The sequence below is a fragment of the Patagioenas fasciata genome, chromosome Z (assembly GCF_037038585.1).
Source record: "Patagioenas fasciata isolate bPatFas1 chromosome Z, bPatFas1.hap1, whole genome shotgun sequence".
Classification (NCBI taxonomy): domain Eukaryota; kingdom Metazoa; phylum Chordata; class Aves; order Columbiformes; family Columbidae; genus Patagioenas; species Patagioenas fasciata.
Window position 1 is genome coordinate 18308443 of NC_092560.1, and position 26081 is coordinate 18334523.

The 26081-nt window shown below is 37.6% G+C and overlaps 1 protein-coding gene across 3 annotated transcripts in view; it reads left to right on the forward strand.

Annotated features, from left to right (window-relative positions):
• The window catches only part of SLC24A2 (solute carrier family 24 member 2), a 111976-nt gene that overhangs the window by 61050 nt on the left and 24845 nt on the right, over positions 1 to 26081 (forward strand). For 2 of the 3 annotated variants that reach the window (XM_065860725.2, XM_071802198.1), the window contains exons 5-7: positions 14057 to 14107; positions 20194 to 20289; positions 21934 to 22022. In XM_065860725.2, the coding sequence (XP_065716797.1) occupies positions 14057 to 14107; positions 20194 to 20289; positions 21934 to 22022 (236 nt within the window). The remainder of the gene's footprint in view (positions 1 to 14056; positions 14108 to 20193; positions 20290 to 21933; positions 22023 to 26081) is intronic. The other variant, XM_065860726.2, reaches the window with a different exon arrangement.

Here is a 26081-nt window from a genome sequence, read left to right on the forward strand (position 1 = left end):
ATATTGTGTTTTAATGCACAGCTTTCACAAACAAATGGCCAAGAAGATACTGGAAAATAGCCTATATATGTGCAGACATCTAAGTTGGTGTTGATATCAAAGAGGCTAATATTTCAAATCTCCACTGACTTCACAAAATTCAAATTTTAGTTAATGAAAGTGATGCAAAAGTGATGAAATAGCGGTGCAATTCAATAAATATTTTTGCAAGTGGAATTCTGGTTTTAGTTTTTTACTACTATGCCTACACGTATAGAAGAAATGTGAAAACAAATAATCCACCCACTTTTCTGTCGCACGTTATGGTTTTTAACTCTTTTCTGAGGCACCACCTCATTTGTAGGCAAGATCATTTGCACAACAGGCAGTTTGGAAGGCAGACACAGGGAGTGCTGGGTATCTCCACTGAACACTCACATTGTTTCCTGAAATTCTGAGGTTTTAAGTGTCCACATTCATTATTCTGTGTTCAGATAATTCTGTAAACCTGCATAAAAGAAAAGGTATTTTAATTTGATGTAAATACTGTGACTAGCCAAGGTGGGTAATACTAGTTAACAAATTTGGATGGCATTGTACTAGAACCTTACATTCAATTAAAAAAATATGTGTGGTAACAGATATGAGTACCTGTGGTATGCAATATTGATTATCTGTTTGGTTCTGTATTAATTTTACCTACCAAAATCTCATATTGTTCTTGTGTTTTAATCATCCTGTGTATAATGGACACCAAACAATCAACTGGTGCATCATGTTTACTTGAACAGACATTTACAATGCTAGCTAAGTGATTTTTTTAAGCTGATAGCATTTCACTGTTAAGACTTAAAAGGAGGGATAGTATTTATCACAAGCATCTGAGAAGTGCAGCCCTTTGCTCTATAAACCCATCTTTTAGAGGGATGTAGAAATGTAAAGGATTATCTGGCCCACATGGCTTTCTCTACTTCACATGCCCGTTCCTACTACAGAAAAACCCAAACATAAGAAATGAACAATTGATTGGTGTTAGTTTTGAGTTTTATGTAAGCAAAGGAAATAAGCTCTGTTACACTCACGTAATGAAAAACAACGGACCTGGTGCATGACCTGTGAGGTCAAAGGATTTCTTCCCAATTTAGTGCGAGTATGGATCAGACTCAAAGAATGAGCAGAAAAAGATACTGTGTATTTTTCTCTCCCATTTTAGTCATCTTAGATCCTCTCAGTATTTCTACCATATTATTAGATCCATAGGTCAAAAACATTGTGTCATTAGCTGTATGTGTTGGACTTGCAGCAAAAGAACAATATATGAGAACATTTCAGAGTGCCATTCTCAAAGGAAAAAACTGCAAAAGGCATAAATCAAACCTGACATGCACAGGTACTGCGGCAGCTCCTGCACTTGGGCATACTCCTGTCCTCCTCCCTCGCTCTTTTCCTTTTTCTCCATTTTGCTACAATTTGCTATCTTTCCCTTCCCTCATACTGCATCTCACTCATCTGCACCCACTTTCTTTCACCCTCTTCCTGCAGGATGGCTTCCCCAGCGTGTGCTCTCCTCCTGGACTGCTGGGTCCATCAGTCAGAACACGTCCCAAGCAGGCACCAGCAGCCCTGCAGCTGGCACACCCAGAGAAATGGGTTTGCAGTCTGTGGAAGAGCACTCATGAATTCTGTGCTGGACTCTGCACAGCTTCCAGATCAAATGTTGCTGTTAGAAGTAACATTTCTAGTTATTTTACAGCTGGTGGAGGATGCAGCTTTTCTTTCTCTTTATTGGCAATCGTAAAGTTCACTGTTATAGTCTGTTCAATAATTGCAAAGAAAATGGGTGCATGAAAAGACACACTGGTGTGTCATTTGAACTTGTGTGGGCTTTGCAAGGCTGAAAGAAAAGAAGTCCCATCTAAGTACTCTTGATAGCATAAGCAACATGGAATGTATAAATAGGCTGTGTGTCTATTAAAGGTCAGCTTGACCTACACAGTGTAATTGTTACATTAATATGCAATGTATTTATAGAAAACCAGCTCATGATATTTACTCCTGAATAATTCATTTGTGAAGTCAGAACCAACCTCTACTTTATTTGGGAGCCTCTTAAATATGCACTTGATTGTGAGTAGGAAAATATGAAATGTGAGAGAAATGATTTTAGGAATTTTTTACTTTTCACAAAATGTAGATAACCAAAGTGATCCTACTATACAACTACACACTTGTGAACCTGTCCTTCCTTTTCCACACTAATTTGGTTTTGCCATGGCTTATTCCTGTCTTGTGAAAGCCAGTTTGTAAACTGTCTGGAATTAGTGAGCTTGCAAAGTGTTCAGCCCACCTCTGACAGATGAATAATACCTGAGATCTGTGGGAGTTGCTGGGCATTTGGCGCTGCATTCAGGCAGGTGTGAAGCTGTGCTGTTGATTAACAATCTAAGACAAGGAAGGCTTCTCCTCTCCAAAATGATGATCTTGGCATAAAGCTTCTAAGGTCAGAGTTCAACCACTCTAACAGGCAAAGGTGTAGGGTATTTGTTAATGGGACATGAACTTTACAGTTGAATCCTTATCATTCATTAAAAATATAAATATGAGTGACATTAGTTTTTTGTTTGCTTTTATCTTATTACAGAAATAATGACCTTGGTACAGATCATTTCCTGAGGATTAAGATTAATGACCGCATGTGCATCAGGCTATCATCAACTCCCAGCCAGCATTAATCCCCAGGAAATCCTGTGCCATATTTGCTTCTGCTTAAGTGCTGGTCTGACAATCCTTTATTCACCAAGTAGTGAGCTGGACTGTTCATAACAGCATTACCTGTATGAATAAGGATGGCATCATCAGACCTGCTGTGTTGGTCAGGCCCCAATCCAAAATCCAAGCAACTCAAACAGAAATCATGGCAATCATTGATCATTTGTGTCTTTTTTTTTCTTCTGAGTCCTGTACCTCTGATACCTTTGTCCTGCTTTTGGAACAGACATTCCTGGGTTACAGAAGTGCAGGATTTGCGAAGATTTTTTTAATAGAAAAAGGCTGTTGTTTTGTAGTTGGAGCATGGGAAGGAAAAGTATGGAAAGTAATTTGTATGAAAGTGCCTGCCATGAATAGTAAGCCTACCTTCCCCCTACAAGCTGTAGGTTACATGATAGGGTGAGGATTGTGAAGGGAGGTTGTCCCGTCTGAAGGCTTCTATGGGTACTCTGTTGGAAAGAGAAGATACCAGAAGATGCCACTTGAGGCTACCTTGCTTTTTTTTGCACAGCTTTAGCAGGGTACAGGAAGGTATTTCCCTTATCATGCCACACCTTTTCTGTCTGCTGATAAGATGCCACAGAACAACAAGACATATTCTGCAAGGAAGGATTTAGCTTGGTGCTGACTCCCTTGCTCCCATGTGACCAGGACGTAACTCAAATGCAAATGGCATTCTCTGCATGAAAATGAGTGTGATATAAATGTCTGTCATGGCTCATTCCCCAGTCAGGTATCTCTGGCAGTTCTCTCCTATTCCCTTCTCTAGTCCTACTTCCAAAGTGGAAAACAACAGGATGCCTTTCTGCAGGAAAGTTGTTGTTTATCTTACATGCTTTACCTTTGTTGGGGTGTTTTTTGTTTTTGTTTTTTCCGTTTTTTGTTGTTGTTGTTGTTTTGGTTTTTTTTTTACATAAACATGGTGAATGTTATTGATGAGAAAAGTAACCATCTGTTACATAAAGCTGAGCCGACAATTCTGTCACTTCTTTCACTGAATGCAGAAAAATACAGTACTGTCATTGTCTGCTCTGACAAAATAAAAATAGAAACCTACATTCATATTTCTCAGGAAAATAAAGAATGATGTGATCCTCAAAGCTTTTGACATAGTAGCAAATTATTTATACTTATTCACTAGATCCTGTTGTGTTCCTAGATACTGATCTTCAGAATTTCTCATCTTTTCCATTCATCTCAAACTATTTTGCTTAATTTGATGCTGCTACTTGTGTTCTTTTCTGAGATGTCACAAAAAATATCAGCTTACCCCAAAGACAGTTGACAAAGGCTGGGTAACCTTCACCTGCCTGGTCACTCAGTAGACTCCCAGCTTTTGTCTCATTTTGCGAAACCCTTGTGCTTTTGTTCTTCCCTTGGCCTGGGTAGGCTGCACCATCATGTCTGTGCTCACTCCCACTGGGAACCTTTTTTTGGCTGAAGCTGTCTGTCTGTTATATCCTCGGAGAAGTAAGGCCAGGCAGCTCAGCCTGCAGCAACCCATGGGTAATGCTCTGCTCCTACATGGCTGAAGTAACCAGAGCACTTCCACTGTCCTCAGTTTCAACGTGTGCATGCTGCACGACTTCCATGCATTTTCTAGCACCATGCCGGAGATGAAAGAAATAATTATTCTGTGGCTTATAAACACAAAAACGTTTTCACAGAATCACAGAATCACAGCATGTCAGGGATTGGAAGGGACCTCAAAAGCTCATCCAGTCCAATCCCCCTGCCGGAGCAGGAACACCCAGATGAGGTTACACAGGAAGGTGTCCAGGCGGGTTTTGAATGTCTCCAGAGAAGGAGACTCCACAACCCGCCTGGGCATCCTGTTCCAATGCTCTGTCACTCTTACTGAGAAGAAGTTTCTTCTCATGTTTAAGTGGAACCTCCTGTGTTCCAATTGGTACCCATTGCCCCTTGTCCTGTCATTGGTTGTCACTGAGAAGAGCCTGGCTCCATCCTCATGACACTCACCCTTTATATATCTGTAAACATTAATGAGGTCACCCCTCAGTCTCCTCCAAGCTAAAGAGACCCAGCTCCCTCAGTCTTTCCTCATAAGGGAGATGCTGCACTCCCTTAATCATCTTCATGGCCCTGTGCTGGACTCCCTCCAGCAGTTCCCTGTCCTTCTTGAACTGAGGGGCCTGGAATTGGGCACAATATTTTATCTAACGTGAGGATATATGCAGATCTAGACAAAATTAATAAAAATAATAATGTATGTTATTAATCATGTCTGCTCTAGGTCACCATTCTTGAGTGTCCTTTAGACATACCCTTGGGCTCACAAAGGAGCTCAGAATCCTTCTTCTTGCACTCTTGCTGCTACCCATCTTGCAACACTTCTTACTTCCTTTTCTGGCGCACCAGGGAAAAACAGCCCCCTCAGCAGAAAAACGTGAGGGCTTTGGCTTCCTCCTCTGCTGAACGCTGAAATACTTGCAAGGGAGTTCTGCCAGAGAAGATAGGGGCTCCCTGCCAGGCTCACATACAAATTAATAGCTGTTAGTTATAATCTAGTGTCTTCCCTTTATCTCCATCCCATGGTCTCTCAGTCTGATATGAAGATAGGAAACCAATAAAAAGGCCAGTTAGGCTTACATTCAAAATGGAGTGTCATATCTTCCAAAGGCAGATACTCATACCCTTTTTATGCATCTAGCTTTCATATTTTCTTGGGGTTTTTTGGTTGGTTGGTTTTTTTGTTTGTTTGTTTGTTTTGTGGGGTTTTGTTGTTGTGTTTCAGTTTTTGTTTTGTTGGGGGGATGTTTGCTGTTTTTTTATTGTTTGGTTTTGTTTTGTTGGTTTTGTGTGTGTGCATGTAGATTGGAAGGGACCTCTTGAATTACAGAATTCAGCTAGTCCAAACCTCTGCTCAAGCAGGATCAGCTTCATCAGGGTGCCCAGGACTGTGTCCAGTCATGGCATGAACATCTCCACAAATGGAGACTTCACAGTCTTTCTGGGAAACCCATTCCAGTGTTTGATCATAATCACAGCAGGAGATGTTTTCTTGTGTCCAGATGGAATTTTCTGTTTTTTAATTTGTACCCCATGACTACTCCTCTCTCAATGGACGTTTCTGAGAAGAATCTCATTCCCTCGTCTTCTTTCCAACCCAACAGGTATTTATACACGTTGGTAAGACCTCCCTGAGCCTCTCCAGACTGAACACTCCCAGCTCACTCATCCTTTGCAAAATTAGAGCTACTCCAGTCCCTTCATGATCTTTGTGGCACAGTGCTGGACTGGTTTATCACAACTCCCTTGCACTAGTGAGCCCAGCACCCAGATATGTCTCAGCAGCACTGGGTGGGGGGAAAGTATTAACCTCCCTCGACTTGCTTGCCTTGCTTTGCCTGATGGAGCCAAGGATGCTGCAAGGACACATTGCTGACTCGGCTTTCAGTGGCATGGTTCTCTGCTCAGTCATTAACACAAAGAAAGCTTTTTTCAGGGGAAGATTTTAAACAGCTAGATGAGACAGGTGAAACAGTGAGGCACTTAACTTGCCGGTGAGGCCTCCTTGCCCCTTTCTTTACCTTGCAACTAGGGTAGAGACCACAGAAACTCTGTTCTTAATTTAGGTACCTGAGGTTGCATGGTTAATGTAGATGAGATGAGTATTTTTAGAGATATCTCCAGCATCAAACTGAATTCAGGAACTGTAGGCAGAACTCCCCACACTATAAGAGTGCAAAACAGCATAGGTAGAGTAGAAACTGTGGATAATGTGCAGCTAATAGCAGATCTATTTAAATAAGCAGAGAAGGTATTTAGATAGCCCTGTTAGTATCTGTCAGAAAGTTGAGAGAGATTAAGTGGCTGTTTCCTCCTATATGGATACCAGTTGAATTTGCAAACTTCGTGTAGCACATGTAAGATATAAATGTCACTGTAACAGCTGTGGAACATGAGCTGTCTACAAAGCTGTGTGATTTTGGTGTAGAGAAAATGATATCTTAGACTAATGAAGAGAATTTTTTATTAAGTTTTAGTTCAGCTGATTTATCTAGACATCAATCACAGATGTATATCTACAACAAAAGAAGTAGACTTCTGAAGTCTAAATTATTAGAGTGGGTTTATTTAGCATACCTGCAGGGACCACTTCATTCTCATTATATTTTGGGTATGTTTGTCTTGTTTTTTCTAAAGACATTGGCTGCACTTCCATGGCTGTAGGGTGTGTGGGCTTGCAACTTTTATCCTGTCCACAGAACATGTCTGTAGGTAGTGATGTGAATGAAAAGTTTGATATGTTTTTGTTACACATAACTTGGGGTGCAAAGAAACTCTTACAAATTTATCTCAGAATGGGAAGTTCAATGGTAAAATGTAGCTCTTTGTTGTGATGCTCTTAAACTCTGCAGCAATAAATGTCAGGTCTGCTTAACTTCAGCTGGTCCCAAAATACAGAGAGAAGGCAGCACTGTGCTAGTTTCACTGACAGAATTTCTAGTTACTTCAAAAATTGATGAAGAGGTCTCCCTTTAAAATCAGTCTCGGTTTTTGTAGGTAGTAAATTTAAATAATGGAAGTTTCTTATGCCTATTTAAAATTTATTTTTGAAAATCTGAAATTTAATATTTGTGGGTTTTTATGGTACGTGTTAGGTTTTGACAAAAATTATTTCTGCGTGTCATGTTTTATTCTTTTAACTAGAATCTATTCAAGCTGCTTACTGCAGGCAAAATTCTTGTCTCTCAACTCCATTATATTTTCCAGTGATGCCCTGTTCTTCATATTTTTACTGGGATTCCCTACTGAGTGTGCAAGGAAGACATGAATATTTAAATACAAATGTGATCCCAGAGCAGGGTACAGCTGTCCTGACTACGCATTTCCATGCTTAATGGCTTTAGCTTCGTTTAAAGTTTCTTCTTTACTCCAAATTTCCTTGTTAAAAATATTAACAACAAAGAACATGAATAATTTATAAATCTGTACAAATCAGGGGATAATAGTAGCTATGAGGGACTTTCCATTGAAGTTGAAAGTGGAAGATCTCCTTTAGTACAGTTTGCACATGGCACATGGCTTCATGCTCCACAGGCTGGTTGGGTTTTATGACTGGATAGTGAGATATGCTACCCTTGCTTTATTCTCCTTGGACATGCTGAAGATCAGAGCAGCTGGAATTTATTGCAGTTGGAATTATATGTGTCCAGTTCCCCACAGTGCCTGGCCCCACAGACACTTGGTGAAGTCCTGACGGCATCAGAGTCAGTGGTGAAGCCCCCAGTGTCATCAGTAGGAAAAGGTTTTCAATTCTTGCATCTTGCATTTCCCATTTTCATTAATATTTAAAAGATCTTCAAAGATAAATCCCCCTTCAGAGTCAGCAGGAACTGTGTTTAACCCAAGCAGGGTCAATTCTGTTATATATCAGTTGTCTTTTGGTGTTATTACATTCTAGAGAATGTGCGGCACCTGTCTTCGAGAGTTTGGTGACAGGAGGTACAAAGGTAACTTACGAGTGAAAGAAGATGGAAGAGGAAACAAAGACCTCAGGAGCAAGCAGCTTCATGTTTTTCTTAAATAACTTATTAAAAATCCCCTAGTAATAGCAGAAACAAGGTCTGACACATAACATTTAAATTATTTTGTTTTCTGTTGCATGTGTGTTAGTAATATGCCATTGATCACCTACTTAAAAATATTTACTCTTTAACCCATATCAGTTAAAACCTTATGGATCCTCTGACAAATTTTATTTTTCACCACAAGAAGGTTTGCTAGGCAGTATGGGCTGTAAGAACAGTGGGTTTTCAGTCCTGATTTTAAATGCTGTACTAAGAGCAAAGTAATAGGCAGATCTTGCTTTTGGGTGTTGTGACTATCCGGAGCTGCCCAGAACTCTATAATTTTAAATTATATTCCTATTCACAGTCCAGTTTGATAAAATTGCATTAAACTAATTATAATAAAAGCAGGCAACTTCAATAAAATTATTATCAGGACAAAAACACTTTCAATAGAAGCCAGAGTAAGGACACGTGATGAGAGAAAGCAGGAATAGAGGGTTTGCAATTTAAAGACAAGAAGGAAGGTGGCCACGTATGTTTAGAGCTCAGATGTACCAAGTACTGCATAATTTAGTTACTCCCAATGTAGTGCCTACTGGTCAAGTATCTAAAAGTTTTCATTTATATGATTGTCATTATTTGCTTGGGAATGTTATTATTTACTGTATTACTTAGACCCAAAAGAGGTTCCTTTGTATTTTCCACTGCACCAGCTCAGTGGCAAAGCCTCTATTCTGCAGGAACTGGCAGCTTGAAGATCCACAAGTAGAATTGTAGGGTACAACATTTAATTATAACTTGCGTAGTTTGGATTATCTGGAGGCAGTAGGAGAATAGTCTTTTGCTTTTTAAAACAGTGTTTGTTATTTCTCCTCTGCATTCTGCAGTGATAATACCTACCAAATCCCACAGCAGTCCCAGTCTGTCCCAGATGGGATATAAGTAATCCATGAGAAACTTAAGAGGTTTAATGGAGTTCATAAAAGGTGGAAGTCAAATTTAAGATGAGATTCATTGAAATAAAGCTATTAAAAAAGAATTAGTCCTTTTAAAAATTCACAATGCCTGGTTTCCTTCAGTTGATGGGATTTTTTGTGTTTTGCTTCAAATAATGTATTTACAAGGCATTATCTTTTATTGAAGGTCTGGTAGAGGTTAGGACTTGCATTTTACACCTATAATGTTAATCTCCACTAGATCTTTCACAAGATTTTAACAATGACTGTTCTTTGTTCCTGATCTAACATCGTTGATGAAACCAGCTCAAGCTTTGATTCCAATTTAGACTGGATAGCCACTACAACTTATCTAGCAAGCCTTTTGAAGTGGCCTTCTTTTTTCATTTATGGATGATTCTCTGATCATCTAATTGAATTTTCTTAAGACCATGACAACTAGAAGAAATGACAGTAAAGGTTAAGGAAAAATGACCTAGTCCTCCTTGATGTTGTAATATGAACTCTTCTAAATCCTTTGGCTTAACTCCTCAGCCTTGTTTTAGAAAGATGCAAATTAGGAAAGGAGATCCTGTAAATCATTATTATAACGGTAACTGCAAGTTAGAGGTCATATCAGAAAGATATGCACTTGAAGAGTGGATAAACAAATTAAAGTCTTTGACCATCAAGAACTTGCTGACTCTCAGAATTATGTGTGCAATTTCTCTCACAAAAATTCTCTTCTGTCTCCAATATTTAGTTAGGCTTCATGTTTACAATCTTTTTAATAATTATTTGCTTGCTTTTAAATTGCAGTTCTTGGCTGCATGGTCATTCTCAGTTTCGTTACCAGTTTTGAACCCTTACTCTCTCATTTTACTTCTCCCTTATGTCCTACATATTCCGTCTTTTGAAAGGCTGAATTTACGGATATGAAAACGCAGGAAAAATATATGTTCTCTATCTGCTTATTCCAGAGTGCCTCACAATTCCTTTTAAGTCAGGCTCCTACTGATGCTGATAAAAGATTATGCCTTGATGCCTTCAGGACTGTGGGGGTCAAATACAAGGAACAGCAGAATTGCACTAAAAGTTTAGGGATTGTCTTGAGTGATTTCACTTGAGCAGTTTAGTTTTGAGTAAAAGATATGTCAGTGTTGAAGCTGTTAATTACCTTGGAGAAGTGTGACATGGAGTTTCATACAAATATGTTTTTTATGCAAAGTGAAAATCTTATGCTTGTCACAGAAACCCGCAACGCATTAGTTTGTTTTGAGAATCTGAGTTCATAGTTTTGTGAAGGGATACATACCTTTAGCAGTGCAGGTTGCTGTGTCTAAAATAGCTGTATGCCTTATAAGTATTCCGAGAAACTCTGAGGCAAGCTAATTTCTGACATAACTAGGGACAGCTGCACTCTGTATCTGAGAGAGATAGTGGGAGAGCAAATAGAAATACTGGCTACACTTTCTTTCTATGGCAACCTGTGGCACTATGCTTAAAAGGCAGAAATGAGTATTTCACCACAGACCATACCTACAACACTTAATGAGTGAACACTGAAAATAAACTGAGTATTAGGTATATTATTTGAAATTACAAATAGCATAGCACTGTTGACTAACAAAATTATTCTTTCTGTTTACTTTGATATCGTGTGGCACCTCCATACACAGTAGAGAACAGTAGGTAATAAGACAAATGTTGTTGTAATCCTTCAGGAATGTCAGACAGGATTATCAGGAACTCTGTTCTCTTCTGGTGTAAAAAATATGCAGAAGGGCACAAATGAATTCAATGACTCTGTCACTGTTGAGGATCAGCTGTTAATCTGCATCTCTGCATCTTCTTTGTTTCATGCGACCAGCAGGGATGCACGTACTGGCAGTCAGCCAGTCTGTCTGCTGTGACCTCCCTGTGGCAACCACATTGCATGTTCATGAAACTGGAATCAACAAATTTCAATAGTGTTAGATTTGGGGGTACTCTTTCAAGCGCTCTTTATCACAGTATTTTAGGTTTCCAATTTAATTTAAAATCGGTGTATTTTAAAAGCTGAGGACTTTTTGCAATACAATAGTTTTTTGAAAAGTATTTCAGTTTGAGTTTACCGAGAGTTACATTGAACAGCATCTTATTATAACAGGAAAATTCAAAAATAGATACTAAAGAGCAGATTTAGTCCAAATTTTACAGCAGAAGACAGTGCAGTATATTGTAGGCACACTGTACAAAGGCAGACCTTTTGTTGTGCTGAGCAGCACTGGCCAAAGTAATTTTGAAATCCACAAAATAATTAATGTGAATACTTGCAGGTGACCTTTTCTGGCATCATAGTTTGCATCACAGTCAATGTGCTGGTGATTGTATAAAATGATCTGCTATAAAAGCTTTGAGAAATGTAATCTCACCAGCAAGATTAGAGTTTTCCTGGAAATAATTTTGCTAACTGCAAGAATTAACCTAGTTTAATCCTCGGCGTGTTGAATTGCTGAAGTGCCTGGAACATGATTATCATCAGCATCATGCATCTCCTTCTTCCTTTTCTCTTCGGTCTCCTTTTTTCTTTCCTATTTGTCTTGTATCTGTCGCTTCAGATGGGAAGCAAATAGATCTAAACCGAATTGCCAGTATGTCAAGTACCCTGCTTTTCTGATGCCCCTTTTATTTCTTCTGGACATTTAGCATAATTCACCATTGTTATTGGCTTCCTCTGAAACCCCTTCTGCTTCATCCATTAAGTCAGAGACCCTCTGCTATCACTGTGTTAATTCTTAAGTTTGTTGCTATGGTGCAACCTTCTTTTCAGCTTTGTCCTTCTGCACTCCCATCCTTACTCTGTTTTCTCCATGAGTTTATACACCCCCTCTCCTGCAGTGTCGTCTCCTGCATGTACTTCCATTTCTCTGGTTGCACTTGCACTCCTTTTGCAATCTGTTTTCCACCCCCGTCCTCATCCTCCAGTGGGTGCCTCACCCCAAGTTCTAGCCAAGCACATCTCAGACACATCAAGACAGAGATCAGTGAGAATAATTTTAAGCAAAGGTGCTGGCTGTAGAGTCAACAGTTACTGAGCCATAATGAAACAGCACATGTGGTCCCAAATGCTCTGTGCATGGGAAGTCCATATTGAAGTTATTGGGAGCTCTTCCTGGCTAAGGTATTCAAATCTTTAGGACTAAAATCAAGATGGTAGGACAATAGCTTCTTTTATGTAAAAGCAGCTGCAAAGATTATGTCGCAACACTAAGAACATTTTTACAAAATAATATATGCGTTGTATATCGTTATGAAAGAATATATTAAATTCTGACTTAAAATGATATCTTTGCTTTAAGAGAGAGTGATGTCATATTCTATTGGGCATACTTATGTACAAATAAGACACTGCATTGTATGCCAATGCATCAGTATTATGTCAATACATCAATATTTGTAACTGGTTTTGATAAAGTATGTCTATGAAACAATTATTACAATCCAACCATAATTATTTTTAAAAAATTAACAGGGATCATTTCATGTATTTTTAAGTTTCATGGCATAAAGCTTTGTCTCTGCAAATAACATAAGAAATGTTCATTTGGCAGATTCAAGTATCTGCAGACAGAATAAAAATAAAAGGACCTTTCAAAGTATCAGATTTGCATAACATCTCGGTATTTTACAGTTAAAAACTAATAGTCTGTTGAAAGTCACCTGTGTGAAAAAAGATTGAAAAATCAGGAGGTGCATCAGCCAAAACCAAAATAATTGGATAGCATTTGTGTATTTAATTGCTTAAGCTGTTTCATAAATATGAAGATAGAATATTTCCAAAGAAAACAGCAGTACCAAACCATTAATTATCCATTTTTTAATGATTACACTCTATCAAAGGTTGGATGCTCAGAGGCTCAGTTGTAAAACTTTACATAAAAAAAGATGAGTGAAATCATCCACACATTCCTCTGACAAATCATTTATAAATTCCTTCTTGTGCTGAATTATTCTCTGTTCTGTTTTGTAGACTTATGTTAATTATTGTATTTTATGTAAATATATATATTTACATGTATGCCAAACTTTAAGAAAAAAAAACACTTTAAGAAATGAAATGCAAAGCAACATCTAGACAAAAAAAGTGATCTCATAGAAGATTGTATCACGAAGAAAAATAATAGAGGCCCTAAATATTTGGAGACATCTGCATTCTATTCTTTTCTCTGCCCTGCTACAATATAGTAATGCAATATATTAACTTCTGTTTAGTGATTTAATTAATTTAGGTCCCATGCCACCTGATAAAGTGAGTAAATAAATTTTTTTTGTGATTTCACAAGTGACAAAAGAGTGCTTAATTAAGCAACCCCTCTAAAGCAAGTCAGCATCGGCACTGGTATCAAAACGATGTTTATGGGACAGCATTATGAACAATTCCTTAGATTATAAATTTTGACATTTTTGTTTAATTTGGATGTCTAAGTATTTTGTATTTCATCTGGGGAATGTTAAAAGTAGTTTCCAAAGCTCCCACTGATTAGGTACTGTTGAGGTTTATTATGTTTTCCCAAATGTAGAGGTACCAAATTGACAATCACCTTGAAAAGGCTGAATTTTAGATTTCATTGCTTCGCCTACATCTCACTTTAGCAAGTTACTTATCTAAAGCCAGTGACTTGTGAAATGTTGTGGGGGGGGAAGGCACTGCCCTTTCTGTAATCTGTGTTTCGCTGTCCTGCAGAATTTTTTGCATAATCACTGTTTGAGTTTATGAAGCACGTGCAAGAACATGTACACTTCTTGAATGTCTGCTGGTTCTTTATCTTTGTGTCTTTTACTGTGATGTTGTAGAGCTTGGATCATATGGAAACCTAAAATATTATGACACAATGACTGAAGAAGGTAAGAAATTTTTTAGAATTGTTTGTATCAGCTTTTTTTTGAAGCCATTTAAGTGTCTTTTCTGTGTTTACTTTTTCCTTCATTTTTCTGAGTCCTATTTTCAGTTTCTTCATCTTTTAATAACTCCTTTTTGCATGTCTTCATTGACGGCATAATCGATTATGGCTCTTTTTTCCAGTTTTGCTTTCAGCATTTCAGTTTTGCTATTTCAGATAAGGAAATGCAATGGAATGCTTTTACTAAAGAATATACGTGGAAAACCACACTTGCAAATTATATGGCGCAGTCTAACAGAAATTGTAGATGCTTATTTTATGTCATTTTACAGTACATTCAAGAAAAGGAATAAATTTGTTCAGATCAGTCAGTTTGAGAACAATTATTGACTTCAGTTTACTGTATCATTCAAAAGTAATGAATAAACTTTAAAAAATAAGCATGACTATTCCTGGAGTATTAATTGTATGCTTAATTGCAATGCAAAAATTATGCAATTTAAAATCCTGATTCTAGCAATACAAGAAGGAAGTAATTAGGGCCTGAATCAGGGCTCAGTTAAATCTCAGGAAATGTTTCTGCTGATTCAAAAGGGTTCCAGTTCATTATACTAATTCAGGAAAGTAGTTAACTGTGTTCTAAATTTCCAGCGCATGCTTTCAGTCCTAGTGCAGTCATCATGTGTATAACTTTGAAGTTTCCCTGAGCTGAGACCTGATTGTCTGTAGGATCAAGACCTCTTGTCCAGCTCTCTGATTATAATGCCAGACAGATGGTTTCATGGATGTTTGGCTTAGTAATTACTGGTGTGTTTGAGATAAGCTTGTGACCCGTAGAAAAGTTAGCTGCCTATTCCTACTTACTTTTAATGTTGGAAATAGAAGACAAATAGCTTAATTCTCTGTTTCTAGAAACACAGTTATTTTCTAGTTCAGATTAATCTTCAGTTTAAAAAGGTTTAAGAAAACCTTCATTATATGACTTACTTGTGATCAGTTTTCTGGGATGTGACGGGAGGGGAGCAAGGTGGGAAATGATAACTTTTGACTGTGTCCTCTTTTCTGTATCTGCTGTTGATACTTCAAATATAACCACACTGTTCTGGGGCTGGATGTAGGAGATGGTTCCTTCTGCCTTGGTGCCTGATGTTGGAAGATGCTGTTTTCTTCTGTAGCTGGTATGAGCACCAGCTCATAGGGAAAGTCTTGCCACAATGCCCTCCCATTGCCCAGATTCACCATATGATTCACAGGAGTCATACCGATATAAGATAAGATGTCTGAGAGGACATTCTTCCAGGCAAACAGTGGTGTCTATGTTGTTTAAAGACACCTCTCAAGCACCTGAAATGAGTTGCTAACTCAAGCCATTCAGCTACAGCTTCCAGAGCTAAAGCTTTTGTATTATGTCTCATCTCAGTCTTCATTACAATCAAGAAGTCATTTCTCATTCAAGCCTCAGAGTTGCGTATGTTAAGGTTTTTACTTTTTATGCGAAAGTATTAAGTCTACCATTTCAAAAGCAATCAGAATGTTACAGAATCACAGAATCACAGAATGTCAGGGATTGGAAGGGACCTCGAAAGATCATCCAGTCCAATCCCCTTGCCGGAGCAGGAACACCCAGATGAGGTTACACAGGAAGGCATCCAGATATTCATAAATACTTTGTTGAAAGTTAATTGCTATTTGTGGGGAAATACATGTACAAGTATGATACACATAATATATGTATATATACGTGCTGTCCCTATGCTGAAGTAATGCTGATAATTTTCAATGTCATCTCAGAAAGCACTCTTCATGAATAAATAATCCCAAACCATGCTGTAGCAACAGCAAAAGTCCAGTAGCAAAAATAAGAAAGGAAGCTCTTTGTCTTTGGATGTATTAACACTGACAAGAATCTGTGATACAGTTTACCTTCTCAAATATAAGTCATTATCATTTTCTCATGCCTTTCACAAAGCAAGTAATGATCAGTGTATCCCAGAGATGTATTTAGATCAAAGTGTGTGCTATATTTTGAACCTTCTGCTTGGATGGACCAAAGTATAATCACTATCAGTCTGCATCACACTTACTTGCATTATCCGTTTTCCTTTCCCCTTCCTTTCTTGACAGAGCCTTTCATATATTTTGTACAGAAAGTCAGTCACAGTAGCATGGAAGCCCAGCTAAAAATCTATGGGTGTTTTCTAATCTAGTACATCCTGATTTCCAGGTTCTTGAGCCCTGAGCAGAGGTAGGCAGCAGATCTTTCAGTCTTCTGGTGGAGAAGCACAGACACATCTATTCTTGCTGCTGCATCAGAAGAGAATCAAAACGGGATGGTGACGTTGCAATGCGGAATCAGATATAGCCTAATGGCCAACCCGCCGTTGTGCTTCACGTCTCAGACACTCATCTCTATTGTTTGCTCCTATTTGATCAGAAGGTTACTTTAAATTAATTAATGAATCAGGCCCAACTTGAGGAGAAAATATACCGTACCAGATGGGAAGAGACCCTCACAGTAGTCTCAGGCTGTCAAGTAACCTCCACAAACAGCCTACAATATGACAAAACTGCATATGTATTACAATTTTATGCTTCTACAGGATTTTAAATTTAAAGGAGAAAACCCACGAGGTGGATTTCTGGAACTGATTGGTTGTGACCCACTAGTTGTGTTCCACAGCTGGCCACGAGCAGGACTGGTAGGAGCAGTTCAGACTGCTCAACAGCCACAGATCTTACATCTTCAGACTCATGAAAGGTTGGCCGTTGCTCTGGAGATGTAATAATTTCAATTTGATATGAACCTGCGAACTAGAAAATGGTAGAGTTTTAAATTTTTTAAATGAGTTAATTCCTGAAGGTGAGCTTTTTTCCTGTCAAATCAAAGACTTTTCTGACCCAGGGAATCTGTAGTCTGCAATTCAGATTGTAGTCCAAGGATTGTCTTTATAATATACACTCAATCAGGAGAAGAATAGCTGCCAGCTGATGGCAGCTGTGGTTACTCATGCACATCTCTATTATACAATACCTATTTGCTTGCCTATATTCAAACAAAAATGATTTAGTTTTAAGCTACCTTCTTTGCTAATCACCTGGCTTTGATCTCTTGTTCCTTCTACCCCATCCTTTGTAAACTGAAATGAGCTGCAAAATCTCTCTGAATTTACCAAATCTAGATTAATTAAGAATTTTCTATAGCAATCTATCCTGAGTCCATAGAATAAAGCATTTTCATTTACCTAAACTCTCATGGTAGCAGGTGGTTTGAGAATTCCTCTTAGGTAGTCAGACTTGTAGTATAATACATAAGACTGCTAAACTCCTACCTTCTGCTAGCAATAAGAACAGTAGCATAAAATTCCTATGGATTATTTTAGTAACCACACATAAGATGAGAAAAAAGGCATGAGAGAAGATCTGTGCCTAAGATGAAACCTTTGGGGCTTTCTGTAAATTTTAATGACTCGGAAATATGCTGAGCTGGTCCTTTTCCTAGTGGCTCTGTGCTTCCCCATTGCTGAACAATTTTGATTCAAAAGAGGCAAATGGCAAGGGAAGGGAGGGAAAGGACTTAGCTCTACTGCGTTTTTTACATCTGTCTGTCTTCATGCAGGCTAGTACTGCTCCTTTCAGTTTGTTTCATGCTTTTGACAGGTGATATTGTGCTTTTTAATCATTTCCTCACGTTATGTTATGTACACTGCGTGAATCAAATGGAAGATAATGATGTAAAACAATGTAAGCTCAACCATTAATGTACCGAGAAATAAAAATTAACTAAAATACCGTTTCCATTTCAAATGTTGAGGTTAATTTCCATGATAGTAACTTGTAGCTGTGGAACAGTCTCCTGATTGAAGCAGTGCAATTTTCAGTATTAAAAGTCACTGTAAGAAATTCTTCCGAAAAGTGGGAAATGGTTTTTGGACATGTGAAAAAAAAAAAAAAAAGACAACTTCGATTAAGTTAATCTAAAATACAGTGAATAGTTGTGGAGACATCTTCAGTTCAATAATCACTCAAGTTTCTCTGTTAAGTAAACCTAAACAATTTCACACGTCCTCAAACAAAAGCCTAGACTATCCTTAAAAAATTCTGCATCACTTTAATGAGACTTCTAAAATAGACCTTAATTTAAAAGATTTACACCATCCTGGGGTAGGTGGAGAATGAATGGTTCTGCAGATATTTCTCAGGAAATGTCTCAGCTACATCACTTGCAAAACATGAATTTGTGTATTTGGGGCATCACAAGCCAAATTCCCAAACATATGAAGTTGATTTGGGGTCTGAAACCTAAAGCAATCCTTTGGCAAACTGACATACATGTTGTATGAAAATTATGAAGCCACCTTTCAGTATCTACGCATGCTTCTAGATAAGCATTTTTTAAATGCCCCTAGTGTTTCAAAAGAAGTTAGGGACAGACTTGACTCCTAGCATTTCAGCTTAAAGTATTGAGAAATATGATTTGCCTTTTTCCTCTGTTTTTTTCTTTCTTTGATATCCCAGGCAATTATCTTTCTCTCTGTATCCTAACTAAAATCTCTGCCACTGACCCAGTGTACAGAAATAGTGAAATGTCTTGCTATTTATGATTACATTCCACTCTTAGATACTCTTCTGCAGGCAATTTTATTCTAGGTATAATGCACCAAAAATATAATCTTTGCATTATATTGTGAGTGGCTAATTTTTTTTTTTTGAGCATGATGTCTTTGTGAAAAGATGTGGGCTGCTGAAAAGACAGTCCTGCTTACTAAATCTTTGTGATATTTTTATTACTTTCCAAGTGATTTGCTGTTAATTCCACTTCCCAGCAAATGATAGCTGCTAGTCCCTGTAGATTGTGCAAGTGCTTCTTCACATACAAAAGTGTTGGTACAGGGTTTTGAAGTTTCCATTTGTGAGAAGAGAGGATCTCTTTTTTGACTAATGATTTGTTTGTCTTTTATTTTAGCTTTGAAACAGTGACTGTTCTCCAACTACCTGAGTTAATTTGTGACTTCTCACTGTTACTTCCCACTGTTAATCAGTTATGTGATTCCATTGAAACATCTTCTGGTCTTAAGCCTGCACTGTTTTTTGCTGCAGGGACACCAAGAGTTTTCAATGGATTTTTTTAACTGGAGATGAAGAATTAAAACAGTCACAAGTCCTGTACAGTAACAGTGTTACTTAGAAGTGTATTCTACTATAACCACTGGTTATACTTTTAAAAATATTTAAAAAATACTTAAAGAGCAAGAGCAATGAGGATAGCAATAAAGAACAGCAGATACACAGCATAGACTGTCATAAAATGTCCGAAGAGCCCTTACATAGGAAGATCAACCAATGTAGGCAAAGGATTAAATTAATTTCACTTAATATTTGCCATCTTTGGTATTGCCTAGTTTGAATGTGTCATTTGGACTCCATGGTCAATAAAGAGTGGTGGGACCTGGGCTTTCTCTTGGGATGGGATAAGTTGCCCTGGAGACAATCTAGGTGATCATCTGTGTCATTAACCTCATGTGAGACAAAAACCACTTGGCAGGTTGAGAAGGAAATTTACCTTTGAGAAACTGTTATGGAAATAATGTATTCTGGAGATCTTTTTCTTCCCCTTCTGAGGTATCTTTAGAAGTCACAGGCACGTATCTGAACACGAAGTGACAAAGTAAACTACACTCACCATAATGCAATATATGGGTTTACCTGAAATTCTGTGTTCCTGTACTGCTAATTGAGACCTGAAAGTGTTTGGTATTTTTATTAATCTGTATTCATCTTCTGTTTAGGCTGAAATCCTACACCAGCACTTTTATAGGTGGAAATTTACTGATTACTTCTGAAGAAAAGGAAGAGCTTTTGTTTTCAATTTCTTGTTCCTTATTGAGTTCTCAGAATAGAAAAAAAAAATTATTTCCACTTAAAAGAAAATAAAGTATATATGAGAACATAAGGTAGTGTTTAGTAACACATTTGCTGCTTGAGGACCAATGGAAATGGATTATCGGCCCTAATTGTGGATCGTAAGTTATGGCAAAGAAACTTTGCTTCTCTAAATGGCTGCCTTTTAATAATGACAATGCTTTCTTTTAGGAAGGTTCAAGGAAAGGGCCTCAATCCTGCATAAGATCGCCAAAAAGAAGTGCCAGGTGGAAGACAGTGAAAGGCAGAATGGAGCTGCTAATCATGGTGAGTGCTGCAGTGCAGATTTATCACCTGTTCCTGAGGGCCTTCTTCACTATTTTGCTTGAAAATCCTTAGGAATTAATTTCTTCTACTTCATTTATGCTATCTTAGGAAAAGTATTCTGATGCCCTATACAAAAGAGTATGAAACTTACAGACAAAACATGAGTTAAGTGCAAGAAAAGAGAGCTAAGGCATTTAGAAAGCCTCCCAGCAGGACTGAAAAGAAAAGAAAACAGCAATGCTGAGTTTGGATATGTGTTGAAGTGACAGAAACAGAGAGAGAAAACTTCCTCACAGTTTATCTATGGCATTTAATTAATTTATTGAGCTGCTCTAGGAGAATATCTGTTTTATTTGGTATCACCCTTGTCACAAGAACACAACATTTGATTTGTCTGTCTGCTGCTTGCTGAGAGTCATTTAGGCCCATTTATGTTAATTGTGCCAAATTAACTTACTATGATTTTCCATTAAGTGTAAGAATTTGTATTTTATTTCAAAAGTTCCTGTACTAAAAGAAAATACCTACTGTGTCCTGTTCTCTCCTTTACCTAAGCATGTTCTTTGCATTGGGAAGCCGGATGCAAATGTGTCTGATAAAAGCTAAATCTTTTTATCAGTTGACAGTTTTTCTGACCTTGAGCTATGTTTAGGTGCTATTTGCTTCCAGAATCAAGCAGTTGGATGGGACACTCTGTTAATAAACCATAATGCTGGCTGCGAGGTTAAGAGACAAAACACATGCACTGAAATAATTACAGATAGTCTGGTGCTCTACTGTGGCTGTGATCTCAGATTTTTAATTTAGAAGAATCTCAGGACACCAGTAATGTAACTAGACAGCTGTTTTTACTTCAGTGAACAAGAGCATGCCATAAGGCATTTCATATTGCTATTCCCCGTAACTTTATATCATCCCAGGGATTTTTGGCCGTTGACATTTTTATCTAGTACATACTTAAAGAGATAATTACGGGTTAGGGAATTCCAAGACAGTAAGAATAAATTTTAATAAATTTGGCATCAGAAACCAAAGGCCCAATTTTAATTTTAACTTTTAATTCTTGTAAAAGTTTAGTACAAGGACTACAGGATTCTGTTTTAATGATCATCTGCTGTTATTGGATGTTATTAGACCATCCATTTGCTCTTTCACCCTATTTTTGCAAGAGAAAGAGCATGATTACAGCTTAGAAGTAACTTTGCTAATTATAGCTAATTATAGGCTAATTATGTGTTATAAAAGTTATATCTTCTTGAACATACCCCTCACCTCGAAGTGCAACATGGTGCATTCTGTTATGTCTGGGTAGAATGCCTTATGTCACTTTTTACCTGCAGTGTTAGGCTCAGTCAGTTTAGCATAAACAGGGAACACTGAATATTGCAAATAATATGATTTTTTCTAGGACATGAGTACCAGTAAATGCAAGCTTACCACTCATAAGAATTTTACTAAAAATGTGTACGGGTCAAATGGAAGGCAGAATTTTTGTCTCTCTTTTTTTTAATTCAGATGGTGGTCCACATTCAGTATTTGATGTTTTACACAGACTGAATATATAACAACAGTTTCGTTAATAGATTTGTTACTTAATATTATTTTCTGTTGTTTTCCTACTCTTATTTATGGATGATGCCACAGAAAAAAGTGCAAAAGTGGAAGTTGCAGTAACACCACCAAGTGATTCAGGACCAGTGCAGAATGGAATTGCCCATAACGTTGAAGAAGAGGTTAATGTCTTTTTTATTCTTCTTTTTATTTTTGCATTGTTAAATATATTGCATTCTTGATTGTGCTTTTCACTGAGACCATACATCCTAATAGCAAGAAGTTGTTAATATACACCGTCTATAATACAGTTAATCTTCATCTACAATTGAACCCAGTATATGGTATGACATATATAAAAGCTCTTTCGGCCCTGCCCTTCAGTGTCAAGGTAAGATGGCAGTCTGGAGTGTATTATTTTAGGAAATGTGTTTTACTTATCAGATAAAATGTTTGCAGCACTAAATATAGATAATGGAAATTATTTGTTTGATTATCTTCACGTTGCACAAAACCTCTTAAGAGAGTAGCCTTTCATGTTGTGCTTCATGAGACAGTTCAAAGTAGTTATAAAACGAGAGCTGTACACGAACTTCTTCTCTATCCTGCCTTCTGTTTTCTTAAGACAAATAATACATTTAGCTGAATGAAACATAGGATGCACATGTTTCTATAACTCTTATTTAATATGGTAAAAATCTGCAAAAGAAGTAAGTAAACACTTAAATATATTCATTTTAACATGTACCTTTTGTAGAAAATAAGTAACTGCATAACTGTGTCAAATGTGCACAATGGCTACTGAAATAGCTATACAGTTGAGTTAGCTTCTTTCTTAAATAAGCTGCAATTCTCCAGAGTATCTTACTGCAAAATTTGGCCATGCCAGGACCTTATTTAATGTCTTTTAATTTTTTAGCAGTTTTATTGGTAGCGCCTTCATCCGAAGTAGGCAAACACATGGGAAGATGCTGCTGAATTGATTTTGCTCAACTTGGGCACTGCTCTTTATTACTGAGACAACAAAACCTGCATAGAAAAAGTGAGCTTGTTAAAAAGAATCCCTGACACAAGTTTTGTAATGGTTTTGATTGTACACTTTACTTCTTAGGCTTCTCCTTAGGCTGTAGTGACACAATAAATGTGCTGCAACAGATGGCTGAGCAGTGGTCTCTACCATAACATGAGCCTTCCCTTATTAAAAGTGAGATGAACTGTGTTGCATTTGCATACAGCAATGTCATGCAAAAAAGGCAATAGAGATGTTTTATTTTGAATCATCACAGGTTTAGGTTTTGATATTTTATTTACTTTCAGTTATGTATTGATTAACAAAATTGTTAGTCTAAATCAGAGATCATCTTTCTTTCTTCATGACCCAAGCAATACCACTGTAGGTGAAATTCTTTCCTTGAAATGTTCTCCAAACCACAGGAAAAATTACGTGTACAAGTAACGGAGTGTGTTTATGTCTGTTAGCTGCTTCCTAAACACAGTTGTCCCTCACAAGGAGCATAATTTATACCAAAACATGCTTGTAACAGGGAGAGGTCATCCAATTTTTTCTGCAAGACTGGGAAAAACACTGTGATGTGTAGTAGGACGACTCTTTGGGAAAAGATTCTGTTTGCTTTACACAGCTGGAAGTGAAGAAATGACAAAATTATTCTGGCCAACCAGTGCGTCAGTGCACCACATATAGGCAGATAGCTTTAATTCTTCACTGTTTGCAGATAATTTTGGTCTCTGGGAATAGAAATTGAGAATCAGAGTCAAGGATCTAAAAGAGATAGATAGTCTTTGATATCCTGAGTGATCAGTAATGAGAATGAGTCTCCCATGGCAAGGAAAGAATAGTAGAACATTAAATTACCTTTTCTGTTAATCTGGGTTGTTCAGACTGACATGCTGCTTAAAGATCCTTGTCAGCCCAACAAAGCATTACTGTTATGTAAATGGGATGAGTAAAATCTCTGAAACAAAAAAATCTCAGCACTGCACTTCCACACTCAGCATTTTAATGTAAGGAAAGATGAATTTTCAGATCCAGTTAGATCCTGTTCTGAGAGTTTGGCCTTGCTGCTGCAGTGAAATATGTCTTCAGACTATTTTTTGTCTTCAGCAAAAAAACCCCACAAAGGTCAATAAGGGAAGACATAACCTGGTGTAACCTGTTACAGTGTACATAAATCAGTCTGTGGGATGTATGAAAACTCTAATAGACTCTAATAGAGTTCAGTAGCTTAAGAAGACTGGTCTTGCTTTGTAAGACTTTTTCCACAGAGATTGCTTGGTGAAAACAATGAAGAAAAGGCAATCTTAAGCAATCATATATCAGAGCAATGTCCGTATGCTATCATTTTGCATTTTAATGAAGTAGTTTCTAAGCTTGTTCAGAAATCTGCAAGGTCAAGCAGCCTCATCATTCAAGACAATGGTTTCAATTTCAAGCAACTGCAGAGTAAGGAGGCAAAATTATTCCAAGAGTACATTACTCAGCAATGTCTTCCTCTCATCTCCCTTTAGACACTTTAAACTTTCAGTGAGGCAGAGTTAGGAACTTTTATGTTAATTTCAGCAACTACTAGGACATTCTGAAAAACTATTGTGTTGTATCAGAGATGGGATACATCATTTATCCTTATCAAAATGACAAGATGGAGCAAGCAGGGAGGTTTATAACTGATGGAGGAGTGATTCTGCAGATTCAGCTCCATCAATCTGAAATAAAGGATTTTAGGTGTCTGCTGTCACAATAAAAAATAGCAATCCTCTAATAACATTTTGAGATGGCCCATACTGGGTTCCTCTGCAGCGGCCTTTCTAATTTTGTCTTCTTCCAGTGATAACCTGATAGCTGCTGCTGTCTCAGGCTGCTCCTGTTATTGATATGGTGGAACCTATTTTGTAATTTTAAAGTATATATTAGAATTTTTGAAAAGCTGTAACAAAAATAGTATGCTCATCCATGTAACAAATAAGTGGGTCTCTATGATACTTGGAAGCCGCCTTTTTATCTGTGAGGTTCTCTGCCTACTCTGTACTGTACTGTAAATTCAATGTATTGCCCAGGTTTTTGTGCACAGCTTCCTGATACAGCTTCCCAAGCTGTGGCATCAGTCTGAAGCTAACACTGGGCTATTCAGTTTCTTTCTGCCTTGTATATTGACTTCATAGATGCTAATAGCATTACTTCTGATTTATAGAAGTGTAGTCAATGACAGAATCACACACAGCGTTCACTTGACCTTTTTCTCTGATGAAGATTAGAATTTGAGAAAGGGAAATTGGTCATTGCCCTCCCAAGCCTTCTTTATAGCTTTTCCAGACTTTATGCAGACACTGTGTACCCCTAGGAAACAATACATCTTCAAAGACAATGGTATAAATTCTAAGAGCAGCTCTATGTAGGGAAGTAATACTGAAGACACAGGATAGTATGCCAGCCAGTCCTTATCAATGTTTTCTCCTTCTCTCTCAAAAACTCACTCATTAGAGCTGAGTGACAAGAACAAACTCATTGCAGCTCAGTCTTGACCTACAAATACTCCTGAACTTTGATCTTGTGAACAAGTGTTCTCCATTTTACACTGAGGACATCATTGGCTTCTGTTCCATGCATAAAAGTCAGTCTGGCAGCTTGAATTTTTGGTGATTTTCCCATACTTCAATGGAAAAGGAGGTACTGTAGTGTCAGAATTTGGAAAGGTAGTATAGAGTTGCTTCTCTCCAATTTCCCACATCTCTGTGTCCAAAGAGAGAGTTTTGTGATCCATAAGTGCTGCTTAGAGAATCTCTTAAGAAGACTTACCATTAGTTGCTCAGTGTCTCAGTGATGATCATTTAGAACTGAGGAAATCAGAGAAATTGTCCATCTTGAGGAACTAAACTTGAAATATGCCTTTGGGGGGAAAAGGTGTTGTCCTGAAAACTGTGGGCTGGGAAATCTGTGTATTGACATAGCAGGTTATGAAGTATGCTTAAAATATTTGCAGTCACAACATAGAAGATTTGCATAGGGTTCTAATTCTTTCTCCTCCATTGTCAAGTTCCACTATGGTCTTCATGCTTTTCTGTCTTGTAAAACAAGCATAGTCATATTTGGGTTTTTTCTTGCTTTCCAGTGGTACAGATTATGATGCCTGAGTCTAAATCCCTAGACACAAGCATATCAGTAATATGGAATTCTGTATTGGAGTTGTCTGAAAATAAGTTACTTAACAATTACATGTTCCTCTAGT